This window comes from Trachurus japonicus, chromosome 9 (genome assembly GCF_045865225.1).
Source record: "Trachurus japonicus isolate A0001 chromosome 9, Traja_1.0".
NCBI lineage: Eukaryota > Metazoa > Chordata > Actinopteri > Carangiformes > Carangidae > Trachurus > Trachurus japonicus.
The window spans coordinates 5,566,994-5,584,344 of record NC_140915.1 but is presented as its reverse complement, the minus strand read 5'-3'; the positions used below and the strand labels follow the sequence as shown (position 1 = coordinate 5,584,344).

The window sequence follows — 17,351 nt, the reverse complement described above, 5'->3', positions numbered from 1 at the left end:
ACCGTCTTTGCTCTCATCTCTGCCAGTCAGCCCCTCCACCTGCCATCTCTCTAGCGTACAGTCGCACCGCACGCACACACACACACACGGGCGCATGGACACGTGCTTGGCCGCTAATGTAAACAATAAATAACCTGTCTCTCGCAGAAGAGGAGGAGGGGGGGTAAGTGGAAAGAGGAGAGGAGGAGGAGAAATATCAATAGATATATTGATATTCGTGTCGCCGCCGGTGTGAATGGTTTTGATGCGAAATATTTGGCCGCGAATATTTCGCAATTTCGTGTCGTTTATTCGTTACGTCCGCGGTGTGAAAGGGTTAAATGTTTAATAAAAATAACTAGAAAATTTCCTCTCGGGAAATTTTGAATGGGCCACGGGAGCTACTGCGGGTTGTGCCATCTCTGTCAACATGGGAATCAAACCCACGATCTTAAGGTCAAGACAGAGCTGATCAGACAGACACATGATCATCTTTCTATAAGCACTGATATGGAGGAGCTGTAACCACATTAGGTTAACTGTGTGTGTGTGTGTGTGTGTGTGTGTGTGTGTGTGTGTGTGTGTGTGTGTGTGTGTAACTGTAATCACATGAAGCTGGCTCTAGAGTCTGTGTGTGTGTGTGTGACTGACTTGACACATAGTTAGTTAGTAGCTGCATCCAGTGTCAGTCTGATTTAGCTGTGTCTGTGTTTATAAACATTTAAACGAGCGCCAGGTGGATTGTTTATGAAGTTAACGAGCTCTGGCCTCAAAGAGGTTACCACGGCGATAGGGGCCCCCGCAGGCTGAGACAGACAGAAACGTGGAGAAAAAGAGGCATTTTCTGCCTCTGCACCGGTCTCACATTTAGGCTTAGCATGACAAAACGGTAACTCCTATCAGAACAAAACACAGATCAACGTTGCTCTAAGGACTTACTGAAAATTTCGGTACGATTTGGTGTTTCTACAGTAAATATTTTGGCGACGCTGGCAGTTTTAAAACATCAGGCCGTTCTGCTTCTCTCAGAAAATATTTGTATTGGACTCAATGAGGAGCAGAGACAGACGTGGCCGCTAGGGGTGTAACGGTATATGTATTCGTCCCGTGCCGTCACGGTACGGGGGTCACGGTTCGGTGCACACAGTCACACGACGAATACGTCTGAGTGAATATTAAAAAAAAAAAAAAAAAGTCGAGGCCTCACTCCGCAATCTAGGTGGCGGTAATGAGCCTCGAAGCTGCCACAACCGCCATAACAGACGAAGAAGAGAAGTGATGAGAGTGTGAAGTTAGAGGAGCTGCTGCTTCATTCTTGTCACCGTCTGGTCTTCTCAATCAAACACAACAGCGACGGCAGCGACGGCAGCGACGGCAGCGACGGCAGCGGCGACGGCTCGCGACCATAAACTGTGTAAGCAGCTTGCGACCACCGCATAGACTGTAAGGTCGACCGGACAAAGTCCGTCGGCGATGTTTCACGGATGCGCGCTGCGTCGCTAGAAACGCATCAAACACGTTAGCGCATGTTCGCCCCCCCTCTCCCTGCCACCCACATGTCAATCACTGGTGCAGGGAAAAAGACAACTTGTGTGCAACAACTTATCCCGGTGCTTTTAAGCCTCTTGACATGAACACAGACAGGACCAGAAACATCACCAAAGTAACTGGCATCTAGTCTAAATTAACTGTGTAAACCAACATTGATGTTAGTTTCTTGTTTTGTTTTGTTTGTAATAGCTGTCAGTTGTCAAGTGCACGTTTTTTTCCCTCTAGAATTAATGAATGGCATGATAACACTCCTAATGCACTTGTTTAATTTTATATTCAATTTTTTTTTTTACTTCTATAACACAAGACAGATTTTAGTTTTACATTCAATAGTGTCTGTTGTACCGAAACCGTACCGAACCGTGACCCCTGAACCGAGGTACGTACCGAACCGTGACTTTTGTGTACCGTTACACCCCTAGTGGCCGCACTTAGAGGCTCAGAGTTTAAATTCTGTAAGTCTCTCTGATATTTTGAGCAGATTAAGAGATCAAGGATGAGCTCGTCTACAACCGTGGCCGAAATTATGTGTTTAGAGTGTAAATTGTGGCCGTATGGAGGTTGGATAGAGAAAAAATCTGGAGTTTTTCTGGCATCTCTCCCACTCTAACCGATGACGTCACGCACTCTGACACGAACATTCCGTCCAATACACACCCATTATAATCTCATAATTTCTCCAAAAATGATCATGGTCATTGATCATGGATTGATCAAAAACTATATGACCTATCAAAACGTGGAGTAATACGACAATACACAAGACTTGTGTCTACTGTTTAAAGTTTAAATGGAGTCTCTAGGTGAAAGTATGCCTGAGCAGTAGACGTTTGTTAAACTCCAATGACTGGTCTTTTTCGCTCTTTTTTTTTCGCCCGTCCCATTGACTTACATGCAAAAATTTTGCGCAGTTTTTCGCGACTTACGTCGCGAAAAATTCGTAAACTGTTGAGAAAAGTAATAGCACCCCAATCCCGATCAAGCCGCACGTTTTGATATATAGCGAATCGAAAATCGTCCGGAAGATGAAAAATAACTAGAAAAAGCATTTCCAAGAATGGAAATGGTGTGACTGCTGAAAGCAGCTGAACGCTGTTGCAGAATTAGCAAATAGTGCAAGCAGTGATCACCATACAAATGTTTGACCAAGGTCGGAATCGAACCCACAACCTCATGGTCAGTAGACTTTCACTCTGCCTCTAGGCCACAGTGCACACACAGTTGCAGAGACTGTTGTCTGTTAATGATCTGCACTCTGTCTCACTCTGAAGTTAACGAGCCCAAAGCTGCACCTGTTGGAAACACTGTCAACATCAAGAAAGCTTGAGAGTCAAGCTTGAATGACTTAGAATGAAAATTTCAGGCTGAGAGCAGCAGTTTCAACATGAAGCAAGTTATCAGAAGTCAACAGAGGACGACTGGGAAAATAATTCACTATAATTGTTATTGAAGCAAGATTTGAACCAGTAACCTTCAGGTCTCCAGCTCAGCAAGCTAACCACTAGGCTACAGGCAGAGACAGTATGTGAGGGGCAAAGAAAACCTTTAATAAGAGGATCACTGGCTCCTGCTTAAAAAAAAAGGTAAGGAAAGTGCAGAAATTAGCCACACCAAGAAAGAAGAGGACTTTTTTGTGACCTGTGACTATTTTTTGGTGAATTAAAATGATTTAAAAAGCACTTAACAGCAAGTTACAAACTGTGGCACTAGCAATTAATGCCTCTCTTAACGACCACCTGTAACCAATTGAGGGTGATGGAGGGGAGCAGAATTCATAACAAGAGTGCTCAACCTGGATTTGAACCAGTGACCTTGGGGTTGGCAAGCAGCCACCCTAACCACTACACTAGAGTAGAGTTGGGGAGAAGAGAGGTTGAGACTTTGATGAATGTGAGATTTTTCCAATGATGCTTAAAATAAAAAGAAATTAGTATAAATTAGCCACACCAAGTAAGAAGAGGACTTTTTTGTGACCTGTGACTATTTTTTGGTGAATTAAAATGAATTAAAAAGCACTTAACAGCAAGTTACAAAGTTGAGTTCCTTCTCCTGCTGATGTGAAAAAAAATGCATTGGGCTGAATGAGAGCAGAGAGCTCCCTGGCTGCATTTAAAAAATATTTTAAATTATTATCTAAGTCTCTTTGCATTTTTGACCAGAATTTTAGCCAGAAGACAAGTGTGGCTACAAAACTGGAGAAAATAATTTGTCTAGAGTTTAATTTGTGGCCATGCTGACAGTTTAGCCAAAAAAACTCTAGAATGTTTTTTTGCCTCTCTCCACTCTAGCACCACTCTAGCTCTGCTCGTTAGACGCAACACACACACATTATAAAGCTGAAAAAAATCAGAAAAAGTTAAATATTTGAAAAAGTATAAATAGTTAAAAAGAGAAAAGTAATGCCGATAAAGTTCAAAAAAAGCTGCACGTTTTGATATATGAATTGTTGAAATAGCACAAAGTATGAAGGACTAGAAGAAGACCGTAAAAAGGCGGAAGAAAATGGCCAAACAGAAGAACAATAGTGTAAATAGTGTAACTAATAATATTATGGAAGAAAAAATCCACACAATAACAGTAGTGCCCGGTGCGATTGCCCGTGGCCCTAATAAATAACTAGAAAAAGCATTTCCAAGAATGGAAATGGTGTGACTGCTGACAGCAACTGAACGCTGTTGCAGAATTAGCAAATAGTGCAAGCTGTGATCACCATACAAATGTTTGACCAAGGTCAGAATCGAACCCACATCCTCATGGTTATTAGACTTCCACTCTGCCTCTAGGCCACGGTGCACACACAGTTGCAGAGACTGTTGTCTGTTAATGATCTGCACACTGTCAACATCAAGAAAGCTTGAGAGTCAAGCTTGAATGACTTAGAATGAAAATGTCTGTGAATTTCAGGCTGAGCACTAACCATATGGCCACAGAGAACCTGAGTTACAATGAGCTTTATACTATGAGGAATCAAAGACTGTCCAATGACAGCTGAATAATTGGAATCAAAAGTCAAGCAATGAAGTGAAAAGACTGAGGCAGGAATCGAACCCATGACCATATGATCACTAAACCTTTACTCTGCCACTCGGCTACAGAGAGCACACTGCTTTCAAACCTGTTGTCATTCATTGTAATGTGATGATGTGCTGCAAACTGGTACGAGTAATCAAGGAGATAACAAACACCTGTAACCAATTGAAGGCGGGGGAGGAGAGCAGAATTCAACATAACATAACAAGAGTTCTTCCCTTGGATTCGAACCAGTGACCTTAGGGTTGGCAAACATCCACCCTAACCCCTACACTACAGTGGAGTTATGAAGAAGAGAGGTTGAGACTTTGATGAATGTGAGATTTTTTGTGAAAAAGTTAAATATTTTAAAAAGTATAAATAGTTAAAAAGAGAAAAGTAATGCCGATAAAGTTCAAAAAAAGCTGCACGTTTTGATATATGAATTGTTGAAATAGCACAAAGTATGAAGGACTAGAAGAAGACCGTAAAAAGGCGGAAGAAAATGGCCAAACAGAAGAACAATAGTGTGACTGCTTCAGCAGTCACACTAATAAATAAAAGAAACATAGTGAAGCAGACATAACAGAAGGGATAACACGGCTGAGTTTATGCAGTTTGAGAACAACAACAACTGGTTTCATTTTGATGGGCACCACTATCAGTTTGAGACCGAGTTTACTGAAGACAAGCTGAAGGAAATGGAGGAGTAAAGTGAAAGACGGGCAGCTGCGGTGGAGTCTATGTGCTGGGAACGAAGGAGAAAAGTGAAAGAGGGAGAGAGACGGTGGAGTCTATGTGCTGGACCTGGTGGAGTCTATGTGCTGGGCCTGGGGGAATCAAGTGGTCAGTGTGGTGATCACTGGCTGTCGGTGGCCGCTGAAACCAGATGTTTGTGCTGCCAGTCAGCCTCGGACGTGTCTTGTCAGTGCCTGGACTCTATGCTGGACACGGACAGTTGCTGCATAGCGTATAACTGGAGCAGAGTGGGTGAGTTGTTTTTGTCTCTTTTCAATAGAAACCAGGCAAAGCTAACAGATGTTTGATGCCTCGTATTATGTGCTGGGACCCTGTTTGTACTGTTGATGACATTTGGTGCTGTTCTTTTTTTTTTTAAAGTATATTGGCTTTTTGCCTTTATTGGATAGTGAGATAGACAGGAAAGGGGGAGGCAGAGAGAGGGGGAATGACATGCAGGAAAGGTCCGCCCGACGCGGGACTCGAACCGGGGCTGTAGCCTCTACATGGGGCGGCCGCCTTAACCACTGCGCCACGCACCGCCCCTTTTGGTGCTGTTCTGAGCATTATTTGTGGCTGTAAGTGGCTTTTTGATCGATTGATTGATTGATTGATTGATAGTGGATCCATATACTGCGCTGTTTGTTATGGTTTTAGTTTTAGTTTTTTTAGTTTTATTTATTTAGCACAAACAATATAATATAAAAAACAACATGAACAATCAACATGACTGGGATGTGCAAAGGGGAGGTATGAAACCCAAAAGGGCTGATATTAAAACCTCACCCACATAAGATCAAATTTGTTACAGTTTAAAAACAATAACATAGGAAAATAATTAAACAATAACGAAAAATAAGTAGAAAAGTAAGTGATTGAACAGTAGAGGAAGTAAGGAAAAAAATATATACATGAATGAATAATACAAAACAATAATAATGAATAAGATGATGAGGAAAAAATAATAAGTGAGAGAGAGAAAGAGAGAGACAAAAGAAAAAAACATGACAATAATTGTTTTATGTTTGATGGGTACATGGTCTGATGAGGTACTTTTTGAGAGCCTTTTTAAATGATGTTAAATGAATAATTTTTTTTCAGATAGTCAGGTAGCTGATTCCAGAGACGTGGACCTTGATAACGAATTGAAAATTGCCCAAGAGCAGTTCTAAAGAAGGCAGTGTGGAGGTTGGAAGAGTTTCGTGTCTGGTAGCTATGGACTTGGTTGTTGGACGTAAATATATGAGAGAAACTACGAGGTAAAATATTCATTCTATGCTGAAACACAAATAAACAGATCTGATACACATTGATATCATAAACATTCAAGAAATTACGTTTTTGAAACAGAGGACCTGAACTTGCAAGTGGCTCAGAGTATGTAATCATTCTAACAAATCGTTTCTGTAAAGTAACAAGGTGTTTGAGGTTTGTTTTGTAAGTGCTTGCCCATACAAGATTGCAGTAAGTGAGAAAAGGATTAAAGTATAATAAAGTGATAAGGATTTTTCTGGGTAAAACATGTCTTATCCTGCTGATGACACCAATGTTCTTGGCAACTTTGTTACAGATGAATGATATATGTTTTTTCCAGTTTAATTTTTCATCAATATAAATACCCCAAAACTTGGCATGTTGCACTCTAACAAGAGAATGATTGGATATAGGCATCTTTATCATAAGGAATATTTTTCTTATTTTTTGGTACGACTAACATGTATGAAGTTTTTTTAATATTTAGAGATAATTTATTTTTTTGGAACCAGAGATTAACTTCAGTTCAGCTTTTGTTTGAATAATTAGGTCTTCATAACTTCGATTCTACATAAACATATTTGTATCATCAGGAAAATTGACAAAAAACATGCTTTTTGAAACCAGATATAAATCATTTACATAAATAATAAAAAGCAAAGGACTGAGAATAGATCCTTGCGGCAAACCACATGTTAACTTCCTATAACTAGAATCAGAACCATTCCAAGAAACAAACTGTTTACGGTTGTTCAGACAGTCACAGAACCATTGGATCTCAATTTCCCCAATACCATACATCCGCAATTTTTTAACCAGAAGACTATGATCAACGGTATCGAAGGCTTTGGACAGGTCTATAAAGACCCCAATAGTAAATTCATTGTTATCCAATGCCGTTGAAAATCTATTAATTAGTTGAACCAGAGCCATCGCAGTAGAGTGTTTTTCTCTAAATCCATATTGATGAGAATAGAGGAGATTGAATTCATTTAAATACTCTGTTAGTCTATTGTACACAATTCTTTCAAGTACTTTGGCCAGACAAGGCAAAATGGATATTGGTCTATAATTTGAGTACTTACACATTTCATCAGATTTATGTACTGGGATGACTTCAGGACAACGACCTGTAGCAAGTGAGCGATTCAATATGTGAAGAAGAGGTTTCATAATGGCAGGCAAGCATTTCTTGAGAAGACTAGGCTTCAGTCCATCATGACCTAGGTTTGAGTTTGGTCACATGTCCTTAAGCTCAGTTTGCTCAATCATCCTGAACCTGAAATTTCTAGGAGGAGCCTGTCATGGCCTCTGTCATGCCCTATTGATTAACTGTTTTATTGTATTGCATTGTATTGTATTATATTGAATTTTTCTGTGTAATTTATATAACCTTGTTTTCACTTTTAGCACTCCCCTCCCCCTTCCCCTTCAGGCTGCACTTGAAAATAAGAATTTTGTTCTTAATGTGCTCGCCTGGTTAAATAAAGGTTAAATAAATAAAAAACTAAAAATTTATAGGGAGGGTGCACTGTGAGCTGGTCATACTTGAGAAAGGCAAAGTTCCCTTGCTTCCGTGCTTCTCTGAGCTGCAGCAACAGTTCTTTCCTTCTCTGGCGGACTCTCTCTGAGAAGTCCTATGGTGCAGTCTTTGCTAAAGTTGCTAAGCTAGCGGTTAGTAGACTTCATCTCTCGAGGGGGGGGGGTCTAACTCGGTGTTAGGGTGCGTTGGACCATGGGTTAAACTTTTAAACTTACGCCGGAATATCCCTTTAAACTGTAGCACATCCTTTGACTTATCAGTAATCTAAGTACCGGTAGCTGTAAGTGTTGTGTTGTGTGTATAAATGGAGGGTAAAAATCAAAAAGACGTTCTGAGTAGGTCATCTCAACATCAAAGCATAAGCAAAGCAGAGTGTGATACTATTTTAGATTCTACGCTGTAGATGGTAAAGTAATTCAAACAACTGTTTGAATTACTTTACCATCTACAGCGTAGAATCAAACAACTGTTTGAATTACTGCTGTAAGAGGAGTTGAACAAACTCACTGGAAGGTGGCAGAATTTCATAGCTCAGGCTGTGCTTCAGGGGCTGCACATCTGTAAAACAGGCAGAAGTAAAAAGTTAAAATACAATAAAAACAATAAATAAAACTGTTTCCGTAAAGTTTCCTCATCTGCAAAACTGCACAAGAACAATATGCACATATTCCTCAACCATTACCAATAAAATAAATTAATATTTAAATACAACGAAACATGCTCTTATTATGGGATTCATTATGCAGTTAAGAGAAGCTGTTACATGTGATTCACTTATCACTTTGACTCCCAGCTTGTATCTAACACTGTCCTACCATTGGGTGTGGGTGGGGGCTCACCTGTTGCTTCTTCCTCCATCATGTCACTCAGCTGGAGACATCAACGAACTGGACACACACACACACACACACACACCAATGAGCATTTACATGCATGACTAAATTAGGACAATATGGAGAGATATACTGCATACATGTAGGAGCATGTAAATGTAAATATATAATCACACGAATACATGAATTAGCATGATCACGTACCTAGAGAACTGGGACAGACATGAGAATAATACTAAAGTTGACCAATGATCAGATGCATTGTATTGAACATTCAATTCAATATTCAATAGATCTAATACTCAATTCAATTTATAAAGCCCTTTAAAACAACCACAGCTGAAACAAAGTGCTGTACATGGTATTTGGATGTTTTTTGGTGTATCTTTTGACCTGTGTCTTTGACATGACCTGGGAGTTATTGAGCTCTAACACTCATATTTACAGTATAAAATAAATTAAAAATTCATACAAAATATTACATTTGTTTAAATGCAATAAAAACAGGTGTGTGTCATAGAGGAGGCTTAGATCTTCTGTCCTATGTTGATTTTGAGTCAACAGGTCACATGACCTGGGAGTTATTGAGCTCTGATGCTCATATTTACAGTATAAAATATATTAAAAATTCATATAAAATATTAAACGTGTTCAAATGCAATAAAAACAGGTGTGTGTCATAGAGGAGACTTAGACCTTCTGTCCTATGTTGATTTTGAGCCAACAAAATTTACAGTATAAAATATATTTTAAAAAATTCATGTGACCTGTTGGCTCAAAATCAACATGGTAGGGCTAAGCCTCCTCTATGACACACCTGTTTTTATTGCATTTAAACACATGTAGTATTTTATATGAATTTTTAATGTATTTTATACTGTAAATATGAGCGTTATAGCTCAATAACTCCGAGGTCATGTGACCTGTTGACTCAAAATCAACACAGGGTGGTAGGGCTAAGCATCCTCTATGTTTTTATTGCATTTTGAACACATCTTATATTTTCTATGAATTTTTAATGTATTGAGAAGGAGCGAATGTCTGTCAAATATCCAACTTAAAACTAACTTCCCTGCGGTGGCTTAGTAGAGATAGACAGGAAAGGGGGAGGCAGAGAGAGGGGGAATGACATGCAGGACAGGGCTGCCCGACGCGGGATTCGAACCGGGCCGCCTGCGGTGAGGACTGTAGCCTCGCGCTGTAGGAATACACTGGGAACGGCCGCGACACGATACGTGAGCGGGGCGGAGCGGAGTTTTTTACCTGCTACACCAGGCACGGACGCGACGCGACACGCCTTCACTGTTTGCTGCAGCTGTCAGCTTCACCTTGTCAAGCTGCAGTAAATGAGTGACTTTATGCATCTCAACACATTTTACATCCTTCCTGTTAAAATGGATTGACAGGACCTTTTTCACAGGTAATGTGTAGGGTTTGCAAGTGCAGACTATATTAAATGGTATCAATTAACTGTTTAACTACACGATCATGGATCCACAATGTAAAAAAAAAAAAAAAAAAACCATAATGTTGCACTGCTACTGGCTTTGCCTCTGGTACATGAGACATTTATTTTAATCACTTTTAAACGTAATATGTTCGTTTTATACACAGTTCTCCGTAGTTTTCTACCTGTTGGAGGGCCGCGTAGCCACGCGACGAGGAAATAAAATAGACTCGGGGCGAAAAAGAAGAGAAACGCCGCGCGACGGCCGCTGGAGTGCGCGTCGCTCACATAGCCGGTGGAGGAGCTTCCATTGACTGAATGGGCGCGAGCTGCTGCTGGTGTCGCGCGACATACGTTTCGCGTCGCGGCCGTTCCCAGTGTATTTCAGCCACAAAGACATTCCCTGCATCGATTACACATGAAATCCAACATTCTTTAGTTGTTGTAGCCTATTGTTTTGTGTGAGGTGCAGTAACTCCTCATCCTTATTTGTCACGACACGAAATGGCGGATTTGATTTGTTGCAAATATCTGATCAATTTTTGTTATAATCGGCAATTTAACTCATTTACCGCTGTCACGTTAATTTAACTCACTGTTTTCGTCCTCAACGGTCCGAGGGGTGGTAGTAGGCTAAATTAATATGCTGTAATCTGTTTGCGTTTACTTACCAATTGAACAGCGTCCGAGATCCTCCACACAAAAGTGAAACTATATCATTAAAGAAAAAAAAAGTGTGCGCGCAGGGGGGTGGGGGTGGGGATGGTAGGCTACTTCCTGAACAGTGAGGAGACGGAAGCTGAATCATTTGGACATTTACTGAAATTAAGGGCAAGTGGTGACGACAAGTCAACAAATCCTATTCATGCACCGAAGGTACCACACTCTTCCTCACACATACTCAATACTGAATGTGTGTACAAGATACTATATTGTGATGTTACTGAAGGTGCGCGTGAGCTGAGCGAACTGGGAACAGGTGCACTCAGCGAAGGTGAATGGTTTGTCCTACTATAACATGACATAACGCGCTATGATTCAGGATTTTGTTGAATAAAATAAACTCCGCTTTTGCAAAATAAAGATCGCTGTAATTATTCACTGACCTCAAGTGGATCGGCGCAATAAAAAAAATTAGATCCTCAATTATTTAACGATTTCATTCGATTAGATCAGGATTAGCCTATACCCTGACACCAAATGTATTTCTTAGAATTAAAAAAAAAAAAACATAAATAAAAAGGACAGGACCTCAGGGAGTCCAGGGAAAGACAGGACAAGTTTTATATCATATAATATCATCATCATAGCTCTGCTTTCTCCTGGCTAGATTTTCTGGGATAATCCTCTTTTTGCCATTTCCTCAACAGTCATACGGTATGTGCTTAAACACTTTTTCCGAGTTGTCTGCTACAGTCTGCCAAATAATCAGTCAAGTACTGCAACATACAGTATAGGATATCAAAAGATACTACACTAAAACAACACTTCGGTAAAGTTGGAAAGATATTCAGATTCGAACTTCCGGGATCAATACATCTGAGGTGAAACATTTTTCAAACACAAATGATGCCTATATCCCACCGTAATAGCATAGACTAGGAGCTACAAGGACCAAAACCCAGATTTTTACAATAATACACTACACCGCCCTCCGAGCTGGACGGACATGGACCAGGATCTCTATGCGCAGCCGAGTGCGCAGGAACCGTCCGCAAATTGCAATACAAGAGACGCTGCAAACAAAAATCAATAACTCCACTGTTATAAAGTACAGAGACTCTAAAACTACACACATCAAGGGTCTCCTCATGGTCATACTACAACACCTGATCTTAAGGTGGGGGTGGAGTGGGGGTAGTTATGGGGGCCCTAAGCAGCTGCTCGGTCATGCTCTGCTCCTGATCACCTCATAGGTGCATGCGAACTGGCAATAAATTATTCAAATGAGGTCATGAGGAGACTCTGTCGTGATTTTGGAGTCTCTGTAGGCTACTGTATAACAGTGAATTAATTAATATTGGAAGATATTAAAAATGATATTAAAAATGTCAACAATACATCTTCTAATATATATATCTGTTATTGTACACTCTTGTGTAAATAAAAGAAAGAAAGATGTAAACCACTGAGGGGCAAACAGGGAGTACTTGTTCATGCTGCATTATACTCACCTTAGCACGACACCGGTCGCTGTTGGGCGGACTAAACCATTTTGCATCTCCAAGAGGGGGGCCCCAGAATGTCTAATATGTTGGGAGAACTGTGACATTAAGTTCATTCTCTCATTTGATGTTATCAATATATTTGAAATAAATTATGACACCAATTAATTGGAGGGCCCAATTCATTCGAAATAAAAACATCACAAAAAAAAAAAAAAAAATCAGGATTTTCATGGGCCCCTCTCTCTACTCGGGCCCTGGGTAGTCAGGTCCACTTTTCCCCCCACTACCACGCCCATGGCGACGATAAACGTGTTTATGACAGATAAGACTACACAAATACACCCATCCTAACAAGTATATGATAATCCATTGATCCACCGATTGATTATTAAAAAGGCTTGGTTGGAAACAAACGCATAGGACCGGGAGGAGGCAGGAAAACAGCCGAGAAGTGAGCCACATGTCGGCTACAGGCAGGTACGAATGTAAACAGAACGTTGACAGAAAGTCATTGTCGAGCCCGTCAAAAAAATTAAAAATAATAATTCAGACTAAAAAAATTTTTTTTATGGAAAAGCAATACTTTCATTCTGTACCCCTCTAAAGGCCCCATGGATGTATTATTTTTGAAAAAATATAGCTTTTAATAAATATTCTACATATTCAACCTTTAAGTACAGTTGTTGAGGATGAATTTGAGTTTGCATTTGATTGATTGATTGATATCTTTATTTCGATCATGTTAAAGAGAATGTAAAAAAAAAAAAAAAAAAGATAAAATAATAATATAATAATAAGGAAATAAGTGAACAGCAAAAATGTATACACAAAAAAGTAACATCTCATAAGCAACGGAGTTTACAAGAGCGAAAAGGAGTAGGAAGAAGTATAAACATATCTAATCCTACCCCATAATTTTAACTATATGTGAGTTTGCATTTAACAGACCTATGGGAATATTTGTTTGCTACATGATTTGTTTTGGTTGTCTAATGCTATGTGGAGTTGATACATTAATTTGGAGACTGCTTTTGACTACGGACACAGAGGACAGTTCATGTAGTTTATTGCTTATTTGCTATTGTTTTTTTGGGAAGTGTACAAAAATATTATATATATAAAGGTTATTAAGTTACAATTACCACTAAAATCTAATGAGTATTGTAATTACGTCTATGTGATGTTGTTTATGTCATATTCTAATTAGTACCATTAATTTTAGCTTCATATAGAAAATTAATGCCCACTTAATTAATTTACTTAGTTAATTACAGTGCTGTTATTAAGGTAGACCTCAGACATGTCATTGGTCTAACCTGTGTTGTCTATATAGAAATTACATTGGGAGTTCCTGCTAAAAGATGCTAAGCAGCTAAATGTTTGACACATTCTGCTCATCAACCTTTTAGATGTTGATGCATATTAAAAAGTGAATATGTAACCCTAAATCCCCAACATTTTGATTAGTACCCATATCTTAATAACAGATTACTACTCAGCAACTACAACACATTGCCATCACATTTTCTTTGTAATTTATTCACGTTAAACCATCACATATTGTAACTACTTTGCCCCGAACACAGTCTGTTTTTGTGAAATCTTTTAATATCTGTGGCTATAGGTGCTGTGGGCTTCTGCTTGGTCTAACAGCTTTGACCATGACGTGAGTGAATGTAAAGGTTGCAAATTAATTCTTATATGTATATAATTTAAGCATTTCAAGATTTGTTAGAGCATAGTCCATTAATCTCTCCAGTCATTGTCTCACCAGGCTTGATCACAGGCTTTGGGATGATTCTGCCCAGAATGGTGTTTGCTGTTAAGATCATCCCAATCAGCACCATCCTAAGAGGCTCTCCACCTGGACTTTCAACATCACCTCCCATCTGACTCCTCTGTCTGATGTCCAGATGCTCAGCTCTGAACCTTCTCCATCTGAGCCCTGGTCAACATGTCCTTTGTAAAGCATCTGGATCCTTCAACACTCATCTTGTCCACAGTGTCCAACAGCTCAGGGATCTGCTGTTTGTCCTTGATGTTGACAACAACAGATCTTCCTCCACAGCTCTGACAGAGCTCCTGGATGTCTCTGTTATCTCTGACAAAGTTAACAACAGCTGGAGCTGTAGGATCTGACTCCACAGTGAACAGGATCATGGTGAAGTCATTGACTCTACAGCTGAATGTGTTCTGGATGGTTTCTAACTCTCCTTTGTCTTCATCAGTGAGGGGACCCACAGGTAGGACCAGGATGAAGCCATAGACGCCCTCAGGATCACAGAGGGAGATACACCTGAGTGATTCCTCCATCACTTCCTCCTGAGGTTTTCCATACAAGGCAGGAAGCTCCACTAGGGAAACCTGACGTCCACACACCTCTCCCTGATGTTTAACACACTCTGATGAGTTGGAGACTGAATGAAGCTCTGTCTGACCTAAAATGGCCTCAGCTGCTGAAGTCTTCCCTGCTCCTCTCCTCCCACACAGAACCAGGTTTAGAGCTGGTTTCATGTGGTCACTTGCAGGTGGGGGGGTCTCATTGTTTCTATTTGCTATTTCTTCAATCATCGTCATCAATGATCTTCGGTCATCCTCAGACATCATGTACTGTCTTCCTCCACAGTCTCTCAGGAGCTGACTGACAGAGACACTTGTTTCAGTGTCATCATGAGTTATGATGACCACTGAGTGTTGAAAAGCATGTTGACCAAACAAACTCTGGATGAACCTCAGTGTTTTTCTGTTCTTCTCTGTGAAATCAGAATGTCTCACTAACAACAGCAGAACATTTGGCCCTGGAGAGCAAAGAGTCACACAGCTCTTCACCTCTCTTCTCATCGTCTTCTCAGACAGACTGAACATATTTGGAGTTTTCACCACTGTTAAAGATTTTCCAATCCACTCTCCACAGGTGGCTACACACTGTCTGGTTGGTGGATTTGTTTGGTAATGAAAACCTTGGTCCCTGATTATGAAGTTACCAAGTTTTGTCTTGACCTCCTCACTTTTCCCCAGCAGCACAATCCGGTATGCAGATGCTGTAGCACAACAGAAAATAAAGAGAACAAAACAATCTTAATGATTGAGATCACACTTGAACAGCACGTTAGACAAATAGAATATAACTACATTTGATCTCTTCAGCCATGTGTGCTCAGACAATGTTCAAGTGCAGATCATAGTTTCAACATTTTGCATGTGATTATGTGAGTTACAATTAACCTGGTGTTTGAAGGTACACTAGTCATAGAGTATCTCACATGAATTACTCCTGGTGTGCTCTCAAAAGGGCGAGTAAAATTAGAAATCCCTCTTTATTAAATAAAAATCTGATACCTTCTGTAAAACTATATGTCCACAGGAGTTTGAAGTAGAACTACAACTGCAATGCAACGAAAAACAACACTCCAGTTAAATGGGTACAAGTGTTTGAAATTCAAATGTTCAGTTTCTGACATGTTCACTCAATTACTCACTCCTGACCCACACTGAACTTATTTATGAATTGCAAGAGTTTGTGATCACAGTTTCAACAATAGCTGAAATCCACAACAATTATAATATAAAAGTTACTACACTTGATCTTAGCCAAAGGGCGGAGAAGCAATACAATTATAATACAAAAGTTGTGTTACTTTCCTCTTACTTACTACTTCATCTGACTAATGGTCCAAATTTCACAGTGATACAAAGTTATAATACAATATACTAGAACTTTGACCTGCTGTTCAGTTCTAGTTTATCATAATGCAGAGCTTTGTGTAAAAACTTGTCAATTATCTACCTGTAAGATTGTCAGATATCCATGCTACACAATACAACTGCAATCCTCTGCTGGCACTACTGTAAGCACTAACATTAGGTTCAACTTTGCATCAACATATAAATAATTTGAGTGCAGCTTGTTGAAAAGAAAATGTGTTCCATAACAACAAATTAAACTGTCCATCCATTACATATCAAATATAAAAAATGATGACATTATTATTTTTGTTTAGCGTCTTACATTTGATTCTTCTTCAAACATTGGAAGTGTTGGACTTACCAGGGGCTGCAGCTTTCATCTTGAGTTGTTGGCCCGCCATAGTTCATTGGATTTAAAATTGAGAATCTACAGCAGATCTTTTACAGTTGTACTCCAACACACCTGAGGATTGAGAAAAAAAAATTGTTAAGGAGCAATATTTTTTTTTACATTTTGCAATTCCAGATGGTATTGTGTTTTTCAAAACAAAATATTCAAGGTCACCAGACAAATATAAACATATGTAAAATTTTCCTGCACAGCCATTTCTGCTGCTGGACCTTTCTAGGACTGTATAGTATTGTACAGCAATGTCAGGGATTTAAGACACTCTCAAACTAACCCCTATTACAGCTTGATCTTGAACTGTGAATTTTAATTCACTTGAGATTTATCTTTGAGTCCACTCACCTTCAATTGTGACTGTGTCATTTTTCTCCAAAACTTGTAAAGCAATGTGTTGGTCTTTGCAGTGATCTGAGCTGAATGAACGGACTGGGCAGGTGTGTCAGGAGTAAGCAAGGAACCTGATTGGATAAAAATTGCTGTCACTTTAACCCAGATCAAATGGCACTATCAAGGGGAGTCTTTTTTCTCAAAATGGCTGCCACTCTAGAAATAAACGCGAGGCGCTCGGCTTACAATGAGTGACCATAGTTTGCTTTATTGATTATGACTGGAACCTTGTCATGCTGACGTGGACGGAGATGCCTTGGCCAACAAGGCATATATCATCCTACTGTATGAATCACATGGTTACAACACGTTTCCCTTATATGAGTGAAGATTATTTTAGACATAA

The 17,351-nt window shown here is 39.7% G+C and overlaps 2 protein-coding genes and 1 pseudogene across 2 annotated transcripts in view; all 3 read right to left on the bottom strand.

The window, feature by feature from the left end:
- The window catches only part of LOC146980781 (uncharacterized), a 35,226-nt gene extending 26,264 nt beyond the window's left edge, over positions 1–8,962 (bottom strand). Inside the window, exons 1-2 of the mRNA XM_085788005.1 lie at positions 8,914–8,962; positions 8,582–8,632 (exon numbers count right to left, since the gene is read on the bottom strand). Of these exons, the coding sequence (XP_085644131.1) occupies positions 8,582–8,632; positions 8,914–8,935 (73 nt within the window). The 5' untranslated portion in view covers positions 8,936–8,962. The remainder of the gene's footprint in view (positions 1–8,581; positions 8,633–8,913) is intronic.
- Positions 8,963–14,439: 5,477 nt separating this feature from the next.
- Positions 14,440–15,093, bottom strand: LOC146980780 (GTPase IMAP family member 4-like). The gene has a single exon (XM_085788004.1). It carries the CDS (start codon positions 15,091–15,093, stop codon positions 14,440–14,442), a length of 654 nt encoding a protein of 217 aa, XP_085644130.1.
- A 941-nt stretch (positions 15,094–16,034) lies between these two features.
- LOC146980779 (U2 spliceosomal RNA) lies at positions 16,035–16,133 on the bottom strand (annotated as a pseudogene).
- Positions 16,134–17,351: the final 1,218 nt, after the last annotated feature.

Coding starts and splice junctions, on each gene's coding strand:
- LOC146980780 (XM_085788004.1), bottom strand. CDS start 15,093: ATGATTGAAGAAATAGCAAATAGAAACAATGAGACCCCCCCACCTGCA.